At 34.4% G+C, this 19,752-nt stretch overlaps 1 protein-coding gene across 1 annotated transcript; it reads right to left on the reverse strand.

Moving 5' to 3' along the window:
- Positions 1-408: 408 nt before the first annotated feature.
- On the reverse strand, positions 409-1,104 carry LOC145161004 (multifunctional methyltransferase subunit TRM112 homolog A-like). Its single transcript, XM_079080415.1, has one exon. The coding sequence runs from the start codon at positions 982-984 to the stop codon at positions 613-615; it is 372 nt and encodes a 123-aa protein (XP_078936541.1). The 5' UTR covers positions 985-1,104; the 3' UTR covers positions 409-612.
- Between the last annotated feature and the right edge of the window lie 18,648 nt (positions 1,105-19,752).

Consider the following 19,752-nt stretch of genomic DNA (forward strand, 5'->3'; position numbering starts at 1 on the left):
AATCCTAAGTTTGTATGTTCTAGTAGATGAAATTATTTGGTATTTGGGCATGGAAATGAAGCTACAATATCCAAGAAGCAAATAACAAAAACAAATGAAGTAAAAATGCAAAAATAACGGTGTTGAAATGGAATAAAACATGATGATCTAGATGGAATAATAGTTGGATGTGTCAAGTTCATAACACAAGATTTTTAATCTTTTTCCTAAATTTTCTTTTATGAGATTAGGGTTATGTGCTTGATTCATTCCTATTTTTCTTCCCCTAAACAATCTGATTGATTCATCGTTTTTTGATTTTTCAGATATTTATATGGTATAATAATACCTACATATATACCAAAATCTGCCACAATTCAAGGTTGATAGCTAACAATGTCAATTATACATGAATGGAATGGTAGCAAATTTGATTTAGAATATTGAATACTAGAATCAGTAAAATTCATGATACTGAACTTTTTTGAAGATTCGGGAAACATGAATTAATAGCAAAAGAGGGGCAACGTGATCCATTAAGAACCCTAAACTTCAAATCGCAGCAAATTGATGTATTTGAAGCACATATTACATACGTTCTAATAAACGAGAAACTGTAATGAAAAATGTTTATCACACCTCATCTTCATGGAGAAGCATATTAGGTATCCCCTTGTTAACAGGGAACCGGCGGCCGGTCTCCGGGCAAACGAGTGCGCCTTCCTCGAGGTGAAGTTCAAGAAGTGCGTGGTGGAATTTCTGCAAAAACTCATCGGAATCAAGCACCGACGCGTCGGGGACTTCTTCAGGGAGCTCGGCGTATCCCATGATCTTTGAAGCGTCGGCTAGGGCTTTCCAATCGATCTTGGAGAACATGTTCTTGAGGAAATCAGGATTGAAATCGACTTGCTTCTCGACGACTTTTTCTACTTCGATTCGGAGAGGGAAACCATTGATTACTCCCTTGATGTTCGAAGAGAGCATGTTGTGTGTCAATAGCCTCATCTTTTCGTTCGCGTCTCCGGTGATGGTGTTTTGCTCTGGGCGGCGGCGAGGATGAGGAGTGAACTGCTGTTCAAGGGTTTAAAAGAGACTTCAGCCTTCAGGGGTTTTATGAAAATAAAAGTTTATTTTTCATTTCATAGACCTATCGACTTTAAAAAAGATATTTTCGAAATCTGATTATGTTTTATAAATCAAAACTAGATTATAACCCACGTTAAACGCGGGGAACGCATAAAAAATATACAAATGTCTATAGATATTGCATAATAATTATATTAAAAAATTATGGTTATTGGTATTATTCAAAATGTGTAGAAGATACATTCAAATCGATAAATATCTATAATCGTTAAAGGATCTTTTTGTATACAACATTTTTTTGTTTTATTAGTTAAATGACATTCCTCGTCACATATGGTTATGATATTATTATATAATCATAAGTATTCTAATCAGACGTTCCTTCCATAATAAGGTTACTTAATTTAAGCCTATATCGACAACCAATATACTGTTTTTTTTTTCACTACATTAAATATTGACAACTATTTCATTTATTCAAATAAAATCATAGAGTATATTTTATGAAATGTTAAATGTTATATGGATTTAATTTCAGTATATCATCAATGGAAATTCTTTTTCTAAATCATTATTGGTTTATTTTAAATTGATTATGAATATAAGTGCTAGCTTTTATGTTTGTTCTTATTTATTTGGTGTTCGCAAGAACTTTGCATTAGTCTTAGTGCAACTTTGAATAATTTTAGTATATTGTCAATGTAATTTGGTATATCTTTTAATTATATGAAATATCAAATAATGACATTTCATTACTACTGTGATAATTTAGTTATATATTGCATTTTTACTAATCTTAACGATCTTATATTTTTTCTAATAACCGTAACGCTTTTACTAATTGTACTTATAAATCTCCTAATATCTTATAATTTTTATCTTACTTTATAATTTTCATAACTATACTATTTTCAAGATTGACTGTCTTAATAGTTTTTTTTTCAGTCTATTCAATTTTATATTTTATCGTACAACATCATCGTTTGTATGTATTCTGAAAATTCATTTTAAAAATGCTTAATGTTTACATCTTGATATTTTTTTAATAAACTCGTGTAATAGTTATGGAATATATATATATATATATATATATATATATATATATATATATATATATATCTTGTGTGAATTAACATTTACTTCATTCACTAAATTAAATTTCTCATTAAACGGATATATTTTGGAAAGTAATAATTATAATGGGGCAATATTATCTAAGACATAAATGTTTGATATATACTTTTGGAGGGAAAAATTCGGGATCTGACAAAAATTATTTTGGAGGGAATTGTATTTTGTAAAGTATAATAGTATGACAAAATTTGGAATATGTATATTCTTGTGTAAATTTATAAATTTTATTGTGACTATATAAAGATAAAACAAAGTAGGTTGGTATGTTAAAAAAAAAAAATTCAATGAACGTATGTAACTAAAAAATGGAATTTGAAGATGAAAATGCAAAACTTAAAAGTATGAAGACATGTGATAAAAAAAAGTGTGACAGAGCTCTAACAAAATTTGACCAATTTATTAGGGAGAAGATCAACAAATTATTTCCTGTATGACAAAATGTGAATTCTATAATTAGTGGATTCGAAATGTTTTAAGTAATGCTAAAATAAACATGTATATTAAAGTGTAGATGAACATGTCATTTTCATGCAAACGACATGTTTTATGGTATCATGTAGAAAAATACTTTAGAAACAAAATGTTTTAAAAACATATACTTAACTAAGATCCTGATCAACCAGGTTCATCAACCGTTTCTCATTTGAATTTTCAATAATCACTTTCATGGGATTAGTCGACACAACCTGACCAAGAAAATCTTGAACAAAAAAAATAAACGGTTGTTGTATTATAGATGTGTAATACAATAAATATTTACGTGTAGATAAGGTAGAATGTTAAAATAAAATCTTACCAAATGCAACACGAGTGTCGAGATTCCTGGCTATCAAATCCTAGAAAATCACAAAATTATAAGGATCCACCATAACAACAAAATCATTTGATACACGAACTTTGGTTGTTTTGTAGAAATTATTCTTATGCTTATGATCAACCAGCATGTAATCTCCTTCATTTATGGCCATACCAAAACTACTAATTTCCCTTATAGATCCTTCAACAAAGAGGGCTTCAAACGAACTAATGAGATTTTTTTTATTGTTGCTTGTATTTTAGTGCCATGTAAGTGAAAAAAAATTGGTTAAGTTAGAAATTTTATAAATTAAAAGCAACATAATAATAAAATGAAAAATTTGTACCTACTCGTCAATTAAAATCATGTCCAAGCTGCTGCACATGTTTGGGTTATTTTTTAAGTTTGCTTCCAAAGCAAGAGTACTTGAACACGAATCTTTCAGCTTTCCTTGGATGCATCGATGTCAGCAACCTTATCAAAGACGATCTCATCACGATTGTTTTGTGTGATGGGTGTAAAATGAAAAAGAAAACAATTAGAATTAGAAAGAACTTTTATATGAAATAAAAGGGACGTATACAATGTATTTGTAAGTCCCCAAATATGCTTGTGTATCAATCAGATCCAATTGATGGTGCGGAATCCCAATCAATTGGATGATGTTAGATCAAATAGAAGAGAAATGAGAAGGAGAAGAAGAAGATGATGAATCTTGTATGATTTGATTAGAATGAAGATCCAGATACAAGATTCACACACACTAAAGCTCCTTTCTCTCTCTTTTGGCCGTACACTCCTTTTCTGTTCATCAATCCCTCCTCAACCACCTAACACCTATATATATACTTGGGGAATATGAGCCATAAATGGGTTTACGGCCGTAAATGGGGTTACGACCGTAAACACCCATTGGGCCGTAAATACAACTGCAAAAATATATTACACGACCAAAAAACTATTAATGCCTAGAAAAGTAAAGTATAAACCATATTTTGACCCAACAATCTCCCCCTTGGTTTGGTGCTAGCTTGGACTCAGTCTTTATCAACTACCAGCACGTCCGACTTCCCTATAGCTCCATACCACATTCTTTTTCTGATAATTCCTGCAACCCTTCACAACAGCTTCAACAGTAACTGCTCCAGCATTATCTGTCTTCAGTTTGGCAGTCCTCCAGAATTCCCTGATGATATTCTGATAAACCACGGGATTCACAGTAATAGCAGATGCCAAGCAGCAATCCCTCAGCCTGTGGATCATCGACCTGAATTCTCCATGAACAGCAAGAGGATCAGCCAGTACGATGGCCAAGTTGTGCATGTCAGCGAACTTCAAATTTGCCATTTGATCTGTAGTAAAACAAGTCAAGTAAGAAAACAAAAATATTTGAGCAATTAATGTTTTAAGTTTTCTTAATTAATTGATTTAATTTTGGCCTTTAAAAAAAATTATTTTGACCAAACTGGAGTTTACGGTCAACTAGGGGTTTACGGCCGTAAACTCATGGCCGCAAACGGAGTTTACGGCCGTAAACTCCTTGGCCGTAAGCTTCAGCCGTAAACGCCGACTGACTGTTTTTCTTCGATTAAGGCCCCAAAAACCGTCGATTTGATGAATAAAACACATTCCTACGGTCGATTTTGTTATACCTTTGAGATGAACCGAACGATTTCACAAAAACACGAGAATTTTTTTTTCGAGAGGAGAGAGAATGGGAGAGAGTTTGCGGCCGAAAAAAGAGAAAATGAGGAGTGAAAAGGTTTCCGGCTGTAAACCCACATTTTATACCCTGTGCGATTTTACCTGTCTTCCACACAGTATAATGCACAGTCCAAATCCCAAATATTTTAAAAATAAAAATAAAACATTTTGAGGATTTAAAAAATAAAATTAAAATTAAAATAATAAAAAAATTCCTAAATTTAAAATTTTTAAATTTTGACAATTATAAAAATAAAATAAAAATAAAACTAAAAATAAAACAAGACTAGATTTATCTCATCAAACACATAATATAATTTTGTGACACTGGGATCAAAGTTGTTAGACAGCCTTAATCCACTTGTCGGTACCTCTACCTTCATGTCTTCGTCTGGTCGATCGCCGATATTGTGATCCACTTAAACACAAAAAATTTGTGATAAATTTGGACAAGCTAAGAAAGACAAGACATTTTTGATCCTTTATTCTTAGATAAATTTCCTAGGGACCATTTAGCTAACGACGACCAGGGATATTGTTGTCCACCTAAATTGAGCAGCGAGATCTACAGACAATCTGTAAGTGTTCAATTTTAATTGTACTAGAACATGTTTCCCGCTTCCTGATACGCTCCAGTAATCAAGGACTTCCAGAATACTCCTTACATCGGGTGAGCAGACAATTATTAAGAGAGAAGATAGATTTAGAATGCATATGCTATACACCCAGGTCGGATCTCTTCCAATCACGTAGAGGGTGAAACATATGACTAACTGAAGTTTTAGAGGGATTGAGAAGAAGAATGATGCATATACTGTGTACCAGGTCGGATTGAAAGTCACGCAAAGGAGACAGTATATGGCTAACAGATAGAAAGAATTGCATAGATAGAAGATGCAGAGAGATAGAGTTGCATATGTTACAGTCCAGGTCGGATCTCTCGATCACGCAGAGGAGGCAACATATGACTAACAGACAGAAAGAAAGAAAATAATCTTCTACGGACCTAATTTATCGGAATTCCCCAGTCACCCCATCAATACCGGAATTAAGAACAGAATCCGCACATCGAGGAAAAGTTAATCCACAGTTCTAGATACGAGTTCTTTTAATGTGACCAGTAGATTCCCATGTATATCTCCTTGCTCAACCTATCCGAGCGTCGTATTGTCAGGCTAAACGGATCTAACTAGGTCAAGATTTGTCAAGTCTCTGAATTCCTTAAGTTCAACTCCGCCTAGTCAAGTCCATTTAGAATCTTTCGTGCCTACCAGCACATCGAACATAGAGCTTGAACAATATAGTTTTGGTACGTTACGCAGATTCAGATTGTCTGTTATCACTTGATAATATCACTTCCCGTCACATCACCTACAAGCAAAACTATTAGCAACATATATATATATATATATATATATATATATATATATATATATTTAATGTTTTTGGATTTTTGAGATTTTCAAATTTTTGTTTGGTTTTTGTTTATTTCTCCCCCTAAATTTGTGCATGGGTGAGAATGAAATCACTAAAATGCTCAAATTTAAACTAACCTAACCTAAAACAAAAAAAAATTAATCCTCAAAACGAATCATTTGATAATATAGTTTTGGTACGTTACGCAGATTCAGATTGTCTGTTATCACTTGATAATATCACTTCCCGTCACATCACCTACAAGCAAAACTATTAGCAAGATATATATTTTTTTATTTTTTTAATATTTTTGGATTTTTGAGATTTTCAAGTTTTTGTTTGGTTTTTGTTTATTTTCCCCCCTAAATTTGTGCATGGATGAGAATGAAATCACTAAGATGCGCAAATTTAAACTAACCTAACCTAAAACAAAAAAAAATTAATCCTCAAAACGAATCATTTTCAAAAATCCCACAAGCACATCGAATCGAGCTTTGTTAAAAGGCTTGGTGAACAGATCCACCACATTATTAGCAGAGGGAACCTGTTCCAGCCGGATGAGCGAGCGCTCATAACAGTCTCTGATAAAATGAATTTTGATATCAATGTGCTTGGTTTTGGAATGTTGGATAGGATTTTTAGTAATTTGAATCGCAGCCTCATTATCACAGTAGATGGGGGTTTCTAGATAATTCAAACCGTAATCCAACAGCTGATGTTGGATCCAGATAACTTGAGAGCAACAAGCAGATGCAGCAACGTATTCCGCTTCTGCTGTTGAGGTTGAGACGATATGTTGTTTCTTGCACTGCCATGACACCAGCCTGTCTCCAAGGAATTGACACCTTCCTGATGTAGAATTCCTGTCAAGCTCACAACCTCCATAATTACTGTCAGCAAAAGCATATAAATCAAATTCGGAATTTTTCGGATACCAAAGACCCAATTTTGGGCTGCCTTTGATATACCAAAAAATCCTTTTGACAGCAATAAGATGTGAAAGTTTAGGATTAGCCTGATAACGTGCGCATTGACAAACTACAAACATGATGTCTGGACGGCTTGCAGTAAGATACATCAACGATCCGATCATCGATCTGTAGTGTGTCTGATCTATGGATTCGCCATCAGTATCTGGATACAGCAGGGGTCTTTCGGTCATCGGCGTCGAAGCAGGTTTTGTGTCTTGAAACCCGAACTTCTCAAGAATATCCTCCACATACTTAGCTTGATGGAGCAGGATTATGGTTGAATTTTGTTTGACCTGAAGCCCCAGAAACATGGTCATTTCACCAAACGAACTCATCTCAAACCTCTTTTTCATAACGGCTTCAAACTCTTTGCATAGCTATGGACTGGTAGACCCGAAGATAATGTCGTCAACATAGATCTGGACTAGAATCTGATCATTACCAACATGCTTGATGGATAAAGTTTAATCGATAGTGCCACGAGAGTATCCATGATCGAGCAAGTGCTTTGTGAGAGTCGCATACCACGCTCGAGGAGCTTGATGTAACCCATACAACGCCTTGTCCAACTTGTAGACATGATTAGGAAACTTCGAGTTAATGAAACCAGGGGGCTGATCAACGTAGATTTCTTCCTTCACCTTGCCATACAAGAAGGCTGTCTTGACATCCATTTGGTAAACCGTGAAGTTCATGTAGGAAGCATATGCAAGGAAGATACGAATAGCCTCCAAGCGAGCCACTGGAGCATAAACCTCAGTATAATCAAGACCCTCGACTTGACGAAACCCGCGAATCACCAGTCTTGCTTTATTGCGCACTATAAGACCAGAATCATCCTGCTTGTTTCGATAGACCCAGCGTGTGTCAAGAGACTTTTTGCCCTTTGGTAACTCAACCAATTTCCAAACCCTGAGCTTTTCAAATTAATTTAGCTCTTCATGCATAGCATCTACCCAGCTGGGCTCATTCAAAGTCATTTCAACATTCTTGGGCTCTATTTGAGAGATAAAGCAAGAATAGAGACATGTATTGACATCTCCACTCTGACTTCTGGTTCTAACTCCATCGCCCAACTGACCAATGATGTTTTCGATCGGGATAATCGAGTTGAATTCTTGAAGGTATCTCTTGGCTGATATCATTGAATGAGACGGGAAGAGTGTGAATGTTGAAACCTCCATCATGTGCTGATTGTTCCACATTAGATGAATCTGCGACAAACTCATTAGCAATTTCTTCAGGAAAGAGTAGTTCCATAAAAGTTGGAGTGACAGCGGAAGCATCTCTAGACATGAACTCTCTTTCAACAGGAGTAAGAGGTGTAGCATCAGCATCCGGAGTATCATTTTGAACTGGAGACTCTGGACTACCAAGTGGAACAGATGACTCCCCCTCAGGTGGTGAAGAGGATACCTTTGGAGGTCTGTAGACAACTTCTTCGTCTTCGTCTTCAGAAACAATCTTCGAACCAGAGAAAGACCCAGATGAACCATCTGAAGACACATTAATGGACTTGAAGAGCGATGTGTATTCAAATAGCCAATCAGGGCCCACTCGAGCATCCGTCTCATTCTCCTCCAACCAACGCACGTCGAAGGATTCTACAATCTGCTTTGGCTTCTTATTGTAAACCCTATACGCGGTGCGTGCATCATATCCTACGAAAATAACAATCATCGGCTTTGGCATTGAACTATGGGTTGGACTCCAGGTGAAGAAGGGTGCAAGGGCAGCCAAATACACGGAAATGACTGACTGAAGGCTTGTGACCATATAGAATCTCGTACGGTGTCTTCATCTGAGCTTTGTTGATTAAAACACGATTCTGCACGTAGCAAGCAGTGTTAATCGCCTCAGCCCAAAAGAAAACAGGTAACTTGGAATCACACAGCATCGTCCTTGCAGCGTCTTTTAATGTTCTATTTCTCCTCTCAGCAACACCATTTTGTTGAGGCGTGTGAGCAGAGTTGTATTGACGTACAATTCCCTTTTCTGCGCAAAAATAATCAAGAATTGCATTCTTGAATTCTGTTCCATTATCAGTACGAAGCGCCTTCACCCGGTTGTTGGTTTGGTTCTCAATCATCACAATGAATTTCTTTATCAGATCAGCAACCCCAGCTTTGTTGGATAAAAAGAAGACCCACGTATAACGAGAGAAATCATCTATCACAACCAGACAGTACGAACTTCTGTTGATGCTTAGGACGTTGACCGGACCAAATAAGTCCATATGCAATAACTGGAGCACCTGACTGATTGAGTTAACTTGTTTTGGCAGGTGTGGTTTTCTATGATGTTTTCCTTGGGCACATGATACACACTTCTCAAAAGTGATAAAGTCTCTGACAGGTAAGCCTCGGACCATCTCATTCTTTGCAAGACGATTTAGGTTCTTAGCGTTAGCATGACCGAGTCTTCGGTGCCACAGCATTGCGTTCTGTTCGGAGACCTTTGAAAAGAGGCAAGTGATTTGTTCAGGAATGTTGCTGTTCATATCAATAATGTAAGCATTCCCATCCCGCTTAGATTTGACAAGAATCCACTCTTCCGGGATGACAATGCCTGGCTTGAGAATCATGCACTCCTTGTCGGTGAAATGGGTAGAATAACCTTTGTCACAGATTTGAGACACACTCAACAAACTATGTTTTAACTCGGGAGCAAAGTTGACATTCTCGAAACTTAGCACTCCATTTGTAACAGTTCCTCTCTGAGTGATCTTGCCACCTTCTCCGCCCGCAAAGGAAACAAATCCCCCATTAAAAGATTGAATGTCGCTTAGTTAGGAGATGTCTCCTGTCATATGCTGGGAGCAGCCGCTGTCGACGTACCAAGGTCTGACGACATTCCTCCGCAACTGTTTTTGGATTTTTAATATTTTCTGAAAAAGAAATGAAACAGAAATAACACTATTTTTGGATTTCTCATATTTTTAGATTTCTCATATTTTCTGAAAAAGAAATGAAACAGAAATAACACTATTTTTGGATTTTTAATTTTTTTTATTTTTGTTTGGTTTTCAAAAATTTTAATTCTCCCCTAATATTTAAATTAGAAGAAAACTATGAACAAATTTAACAAAAATAAAATGATATCTAACTTTAAGAGTGATTTGGGATCAAAGTTTTTAGACAGCCTTTATCCGTTTATCATTACCTCTCCCTTCATGAATAGATCTGGTCAATCGTCGGTATCGTGGTCCACTTAAACACGAGAGATTGTGACAAAATTAGGACATACTATAAGTGACAAGACAATGTGATCCTAAGTTCCTAGATAATATTCCTTAAGGACCATTCAGCTGACGACGACCAAAGATATTGTTGTCCACCTAAATTGAGCAGCGAGATCTACAGACAATCTGTAAGTGTTCAATTTTAATTGTACTAGAACATGTTTCCCGCTTTCTGACATACCCCAATAATCAGGAACTTCCAAAGTACTCCTTACTTTAGGTGAGCAGACAATTATTATGAGAGAAGTCAGATTTAGAATGCATATGCTATACACCCAGGTCGGATCTCTTCCAATCTCGTAGAGGGTGAAACATATGACTAACCAGATTTAGAGGGATTGAGAAATAGAGTGGTGCATATACTGTGTACCAGGTCGGATTGAAAGTCACGCAAAGGAGACAGTATATGGCTAACAGATAGAAAGAATTGCATAGATAGAAGATGCAGAGAAATAGAATTGCATATGTTGCAGTCCAGGTCGGATGTATTTCAATCACGCAGAGGAGGCAACATATGACTAACAGAAAGAAAGCAAGAAAATAATTTTCTACAGACCTACTTTATCAGAATTCCCCAGTCGCCCCATCAATACTGGAATTAAGGACAAAGTTCGTACATCGAGGAAGAGTTAAACCATAGTTCTAGATACGGATTACTTTAATGTGACCGGTGGATTATCATGTATATCTTCCTGCTCAACCTATATGAGCGTCGTATTGTCAGGCTAAATGGATCTTTCTAGGTCAAGATTTTTCAAGTCTCTAGATTCCTTAAGTTCATTAATGCCTAGTCAAGTCCATTTTAATCTCTCGTGCCTACCAGTGCATCGAACACAGAGCCTAGACAATTCAGATTCAGTCCCTTACACTGGTTTTAGACTGCCCATTATCACTTTCTTGATATCACTTCCCATCACATCACCTGCAAGCACCTTCCATAACCAACATATTTTTGGATTTTCTGATTTTCTAATGTTTTTGGATTTTTTAAAATTTTAAAATTTTTGTTTTGTTTTTATTTCTCCCCCTAAATTTGTGCATAGGAGAGAAACGAAAGTAAATGCATAAATTTAAACTATCCTAAAACAAAAATTAGTCTTTAAAGTGAATCAGCTTAAGAAAAACTCAGGAGTATCGAGAAGAAAACTCAAACCGTAAGTCACCGATTGAATTTGCATCCAGAAGGTCTGAGAACAGCACGCGTAATCTCAGAACAGATCCGAAAATTCTTCATGTCATTAAGCACTAACCCCGTTTGTGATCTCTTCCTTTCTTCCTTTCCCGCAAAGGACACATACTCCAAAGTTATGAATGTTGTACAGTTGAGAGATGTCTCCTATCATGTGCCTGGAACAACCACTACCAACAAACTGAAGTATGATGATATGCCTCCATAGCTACTCCGACACAGAGCGGGATTAGTTGGTCTTTGGAACCCAGTCCATTTTGAAACTGGGTCGACCTTTGTCATCTACGCAAGATACATTCTCCCATGACATGTCCTGTTTATCACAAACAGAAGATGTAGAAATATTAGAGTCATTAGTAGATTTGGGAGAGTGAGCCTTTGGAACCCATTTGTAGTTGGGTTTAACCCATTTCTTTTTCGATCCGATGGGTGCCTCGGCACTTGCTTTTGAACTTGAGGTCTGTTGTCGAGATGACTTTGACCTAGTCGGTTTTGGTTTCGTTGGAGCATTTCTTGAAATTGGCTTTTGGGCCGTCATTCCCTTCTTGCCCTTGGGAGTTGGATTCTTGACCTTGGGAGTTGAATTCTTGGCCTTCTTGTCATTCCAGTCGCCAATGTCTGATCGTGACCTTGAGGGATTTCTTTTGGAAAATCTCTCTCTTGGCGCATTTTGCCATCCTTGTGCATAGTATGGAACGTATGCGCGATTAGGACAATTTCTGGCAATGAGTCCAGGTGTTCCACAGTGAAAACATGTCTTTTTCTTCACTGTGAAGTTGTTTCTTCCTGCCCCTGGTGGCGTAACTTTGCCTTGTCTCTTATTGTTCCCACAAGCACAATTACAACAGGCACTCTGTTTCACTTGAATTGGTGGCCTGTATTTCTCAACAGCAGGTTGTTCAGAAGCAGCTGAGTTCGAAGCAACAGATTCAAAGTTCAAGGAGATGTTGGTTTGTTCAATGGTGATCTCCTTGTTCTCATCCTCTGCTACTTTACCTACAGATGAAGTAGATGTGCTAGAAACAGGAACATCAGTATTTTCAAACAAATCATCAAATATGTCAAAAAAATTTAACTCAACATGATCCGGAGCAGAAGCATCACAAGATGTATCATTGATTTTAACATCGGAAACAAAAGAGTTATCATTTGAAACAGAAACAGCAGGTTCAGAAACATTTTTATTTTCAGAAACAGATCCTTCAACTTCGTGCTTTGACTTATCTAAAGATTGATCTGCAGGGGAAGTAGAAACGTTAGTATTTTCAACATTAATAAATCCTCCTGAAACAAAACCAGATGACTTGCCATAAACCATGAATGGTTCGTTGGCAATCTCCTCTTTAGACAAGGGTTGATACTGATATGTATGATTAAAAGGAGGAGACACTTTATCGTATCCTAAACCCTTTTGCTGGTTATTTTTAAATTGCAAACAATGGTCTATCATGTTCGCAACTACTTCGGTTGATACATCAAACCTTTTAAAATCAAAATTTGCAGTTTCAAATTGCCCTTTTAATGTATCAAGCTCAGTAATTAACTCAACATTCTGTCTCTTGATATAATCATAATGTACACATTTGATACTGTAGTCTTCCTGAAGTCTCCTAAAGTCTTTGGTTTTTGCTTCTAATTCAGCCTTCAGGGGTTTCTGTCCTTTCCTAAGTTGATATCCTTCGTATTTTAGGTCCTGGACTTCCCTTTTTAGCAAATCATTATGTTCACGAAGAAATTTAATCGTAGTTTCACAAGCTGGAGTACATGAAACTTCATTTACCGGAATGGATTCGGAACTCATTTTTTTTTTAAATTCTTTGACTAAAAACTCTAAAGTCAACCTTAAAAGTCAAATTTAAAAAGTCAAACTTAAAAGTCAAACTTAAAAAGTCAAACCGAAAATCTAAATTTGAAAATTTGAAGATTAAACGAGAAAGTCAAAGTTTAAAGTCAAAGGTCAAATTTTAAAAGTCAAAGTCAAAATTTTAAGTAAAAAGTCAAAAATAAAAGTCAAAAATTAAACACTAAAATTTTTGGTTGAAATTGGAATTTAAAATTAGAAGAAATTGAATTTTGGGGTTAAAAGTGACAAATTTCGAAAGTTGGAACCGAGAAGGACTTGTTTTGAATTAAATTTCGAAGGAGTGAAACAAAGTGTCCGCTAGTCGAGTTGGTAAAGCGCTGTGTTGATCAACTAGAGGTCTCGGGTTCGATCCCCGGCACCCTCAATTTCTCAAGATGGTGTGCGAACTTCGTATCCTATGCGATGCGAGGCCGGAAACGCTGACCGTACACGAGACCGAACACGTGCGAGCCACAAACTCCGAGGGCCGTAATCTCTGACCTCAAACTCCGGCGACCGTAAACTCCGGGAAACCCTAGCCGTAAACTCAGGCGACCATAAACTGTTTCCGGCCGTAAACCCTTCAAAGGCCATAAACTCTTCGCATATTACGTGAAAAACAGCGTTTTTCACCCCTTTTTGCTCCAAAACTCGATCAAAAACTCGTTTTTATAAAAAACGCGAAGAACAAACCCCCCCTAATTTTCAGAGATCTATCCAAAAACGCAAGAATCTTTCCAAAATAAGATCAAATAAGCTCCAGATCTGACAAAATTGATTGATACAATCCAAGCTCTGATACCAATTGTAAGTCCCCAAATATGCTTGTGTATCAATCAGATCCAATTGATGGTGCGGAATCGCAATCAATTGGATGATGTCAGATCAAATAGAAGAGAAGAAGAAGAAGATGATGAATCTTGTATGATTTGATTAGAATGAAGATCCAGATACAAGATTCACACACAGTAACACACATTAAAGCTCATTTCTCTCTCTCTTGGCCGTACACTCCTTTTCTGTTCATCAATCCCTCCTCAACCACCTAACACCTATATATATACTTGGGGAATATGAGCCATAAATGGGTTTACGGCCGTAAACACCATTGGGCCGTAAATACAACTGCAAAAATATATTACACGACCAAAAACTATTAATGCCTAGAAAAGTAAAGTATAAACCATATTTTTGACCTAACAGTATTTATCTATAAATATGTATGATTTATAAAGAGGTATGAAAGCTATTATAGTTTTCAACAAAATTGTTTCCATACTTAATTTCAAAGGATACATAAATAGATTATATATTATTTCCTATTAAATCAACCTAAATGTGTAATAGGATCATACCAAAATATTTTAAAATCATACCAAAATTAACCGGATTCTCATGACATAATAATTAAAAAAAAATCATAATCATCTATAATATATAAAAATAACATTTTCCTAATTAGTGTCAATTCCAAAGATAGTTAATTTATGTTTTGCTAAAGGTACGTAATATTTTTTCCTGTTTATTTGAAAAGTTTTTGAAAAATAGTAAACTGATTTCATGTAATTTGTGACAAAGAAAATCAAAATATATGGATACATATATTTGATATAGGAACAAAAAAATAATCGAAAAAAATATAATAAGTGAAAGAAGGCACTGACCTTCTACTGCAAAACAACGAATGTTTGAAGCAGAGAATGTTGATGGAAGTTATAAACAATAAGAAAGATGTTGTAGGAGAAGGTTTGAAGAAAAGCAAAGATTAAAAGTAAGTGTGAGCCGCGGATTCAATGATGAATCGTATATGTCTGTGATAATTTGAATATGATTTTTTGGTATTAATGGTTTCTTAATAAAAATGGATTTTATATTAATGGTTTACTAATATAAACTGATTTATATTAATGGTTGATATTAATACCTTAATTGAAATGGTTTGTTACTAATATGTTTTTAAAGCTGACCATATTAAAACTTTTATAACCGAAAATTCAAGATTTAAAATATGGAAAGATTTTTTTGGAATTATATACATTCCATTTCAATGGATATAAGTTAATTTTGTTTGACAATTGGAAATATTTTATTATAATTAAATACATTCCATTTGGTGAAGATGATGTCAGCAATTTGATCTAAGGGTAGAAAACATAAGATTGAAATACAATCAAGGGCCCAAATTGTTTAAGATGATGTCATAAGGTTTCTCTTTTAATAATATTTACAGATTTGTAAATTATACTAATTGTTGTATAGTTTTTCTTTTATGATATTCGAACTTATTTTTTATTTTTCAAACTTACTTAACTATTAAAGTTTCATTTAAGGAGAAAAAAAAGACTAAAAAGAAATCATTGCTCTGAAGATTTTTTCTTTTGGGATAGTGACTTGAGAAAATAACTAACCGTATGTTTTGTATATATTTGATCACTTAGTTATTTTGGTGCATTGTTAACCCCTAAACTTGTATTTTTATTTAAATCATACCATTATTTCCTGCAATAGCAGGTAAAACCTGTTTTGGGGCACCTCCGATGACATTTCCAGCATATCTTACCTCCGACGACATCTCCGGTCAAATGTGAGTTTTTTCTTACCAATATTATTGCTTTACCCACGAAAAACTAAGTTTAGAACGCACATAAAAAAACGAAATTTTGTATCACCATGTGTGTGTTCATGTGAAAAGCTCAGAGAACTCAAGACACTCTATTTTGAAACAAAATAATGAAATCTGGAACAAAGAACCACTCGATTTTGGAATAAAATCGAAGATCTGTTGCAACAAATCGTCTGTTTCATTCTGAAGAACAATGATCTGCGAGATTTTTTGAAGAACTAAAACATCGAACTGCAGAAAAATGGATGAACATGAACACGATTTTAGAATAGTTTTTTCATCTTGATTTGAAGATTCATTTTGTTTTGTGGGTTTGCGTTTTATTACTTCATCTTCACTCATGAAACTCTTCATATCAGTTCTTCATTTTTCAAGATGTTCTTCATCTAAAAAAACCCTAAAACTTGAAATATTGTGTTCAAGAAACCCAAAAGTCAAGATGATTTTTTTCAAGTAACCTAGAATTGAAACGATTTTGTTGAAAAAACGATTTTGCAGGTTTCGAATTAGGGTTTTTCATGTTCAGGAACCACCAGAACATGATTTCCATTTGATGAACATGATTTTAAGATGAACTGTTATTCAGTTGTAGGAAAAAAGATTTGTTTTGGAGAAACAGAAATCTGATTTCGACTCACCGGAAAAGTGATGATTGATCGGAGAAGAAGACTGAAAAAAATAGTCGGAAAACTTACATTTGACCGGAGAAGATTACCGAAGATGTCACCGAAGGTAAGCGACGCCAAAAATGTCGCCGAAGGTGCCGCAAAACAAGTTTTACCTACTATTGCCAGTAATAATGGTATGATTTAGACAAAAATATAAGTTTAAAGGTTAACAGTGCACCAATATAAAATAAGGGGCATAAATATGGAATGGCCAAAATACCCCTAATTTGACTAGTCAAACATAACTTAACAGAGGGAAATAGACGGAAGTTAACCCTTTGGACCAAAGACGCAAGAAAATGAAAACTTTGGACTTGTGGTGCTAGCCCAAACTTTTTTGGACCAAAGTGGCAATTTTGAGCAAACCACAGGGACCATTTGTGTAGTTTAGTCAAATCTAAGATGTATTTAGACGTATATGGAAAAGTGAATATACCCTTAAATGTATATAAGGTTAGATACCCAATCTACAAAACTACGTAGTTTTGTATAATGGTCTAATTTTCTGAAGAAAAAAAATCAATTTCCTTAAAAAAAATGTACGTAGTTTCCTTAGCCGACTGATTCCTTGAACTGCGATTGATTCCATGATCGCTTTTTTTTCATTCAGAGTTCACATACGGCTACAACAAAATCGATATTATACAAATCAGAATTACAAATTGAAATTAACAAACAATTGATTTCATACGGCTACATCAAAATCGTTTTTTGTCATTCGGAATTCAATTTTACTGAATTGATTTTCTGTCGTTGTTGTAACTTACGTGTCCAACCAGGTGCGTTAATTCTGAATTGAATACAATAAGAATCGACCTTATTCAAAAACTAGAAATCCCAAAAGATATTTCTAAAACTAATTGATCAACAGTGATATGATTTTTGAAGTTTTTCTGAAAATTTTCTTTTGGAGATTATTGTTACAGAGTCTTCCATTCTTGACTGTTATTGGGTTTTTTACGTATAATGTTTCAATTTTATTGAATAGAAAACAATTTGGTGTTAATCTTTTGTTTGGAAACATGCATTGATTTCGTGTGTAGGCCCTAATGAGTGAAAACGAAGCAACTAATTGATTTTATGTCGCTGTTTAAATCAAGTCTTCTTTAGAAGCCCCCCAAAAACGAACATGTTCTTACTGTCAAGGATTGAGTCATTACACTACTAGTTGTTCAAAAATAAAGGGTATTATTATATTAATTTAGTTTTCCTGATTTAGAACTCCAATAATTATATTAACAATTATTTATTTTTTTCACGGATCAGGCATATGAATCGTTGCAAGAGAAATAATGATGAGACATACTGTTTATATGAGCAAAAGAAAAAGTAGATGGTTGTTGACACAAATGATGTATGAAAAATCTAGAAGTTGTTGATGCTTCTTAACAATTTTTAATGTTTTTGAATGGAATTTGTTGATTGTTTTATGATTTGTGTTTAAAATTGAAATTGCGCCACCACTATGTGTTTCAAACTAAAGTATGATGATATTTTGTAAAAAAATGAAAATGTGATGCTATTTTGTAAAAAAAAAACGAAAATTTGAGGCTATTTTGTGAAAAAGGAAAGTATGAGGCTATTTTGTAAAAAAATGAAAGTATGAGGCTATTTTATGAAAAAAAATGAAAATTTGAGGCTATTTTGTGAAAAAAGGAAAGTATGTTGTCATTTTCTGTTAAAAATGTGATTTTTCTGCAATTGTGGGTTAAAAACGAAAGTATGCTGTCATTTTGGGTTAAAAATGTGTTTTTTCTGCAATTGTGGGTAAAAAACGAAAGTATGTTGTCATTTTGTGTTAAAACGTAAATTTTCTGCATTTGTGGGTTAAAAACGAAAGTATGCTGTTATTTTGGGTTAAATTGTATTTTTTTTCTGCATTTGTGGGTAAAAAACAAAAATATGTTGTCCTTTTTGGGTAAAAAAATGTAAATTTTTTGCATTTGTGCGTTAAAAACAAAAATATGTTGTCATTTTGGGTTAAATTGTAATTTTTCTACACTTCTGGATTAAAAACGATAATATGATGTCATTTTGGGTTAAAATGTAATTTTTCTGCACTTGTGGGTAAAAACGATAGTATGTTGTCATTTTGGGTTAAAATTATAACCTGGTAAATACCATCTATTATGATTAATAATCACATACCATTCATGGATGTCTGAATTCACAAAAAAAAAAATCTCATATATAAATACACAATAACTAAATTGACTTGAAGTGACAACAAATTGGTAACAAGCCATTATTCTAAAGCCAAAAAATCATTATCTTCTTTCTTTGCTACTACTGATACATCATGATCTATATGTGTAGTAGTGATATTACTATTAACACCTTCAGATTCAGATTTCGTTATATCTTGTTTTGTGTTGTTGAGAGGACGATGATGATAATTGAACGTGTTGTTGGGAATCTCTTGCCATGTTCCCCTTGTTAGACGATTTTGCCCCTATCCTAAAACGACCATGTAGTTAACAATATTTGAAGGTGGTTAGCATACACACTTTTAAAACAAATAAATAAACTTAAGTACATATTAAGTTACCAACATAAACAACATTCAAATAAATACTCGTTGAAATATAAATTAGTTTCAGTTCATCATATTATTGAAAACTTGTATGTTGTTTAAACAGCGAAATAACTAAAAAAACATAAATGATTGAATCTTGCCTACAACCTTATATATGATTTAAAAAAATTTAAAATGGTGAGGGTGATTTAAGGATTTACCTTAGGTCCCTTTACAACCATATAATCACCTTCATGCATCTTTCTGAAGTGGTGGGACATATTACCTTTTGGATACATTTACATTTACACACCACAATATGATGATTTATATGAAAACACAAAATGCATGAATAACATAAATGACAAGCGTAAGCAAGATTTTTTTTTACAAATTAAGGATATATTATGTACCTTAATAACTAACTCAAAATATCTTACATTAGAATCCAAATTGGTTGGAGTGTATGGTTTAAACCTACACATTATCAAATATTTTATAACACGTAACCAAGAACCTGTAAAGTATAATTGTTATTTGCTTGTTGCAACTTACAATGTGTTCGCTGGATAAGTTATAAGTGAAAG

The sequence above is a fragment of the Lactuca virosa genome, chromosome 2 (genome assembly GCF_052849685.1).
Source record: "Lactuca virosa cultivar CGN04683 chromosome 2, Lactuca_virosa_CGN04683_v6, whole genome shotgun sequence".
NCBI lineage: Eukaryota > Viridiplantae > Streptophyta > Magnoliopsida > Asterales > Asteraceae > Lactuca > Lactuca virosa.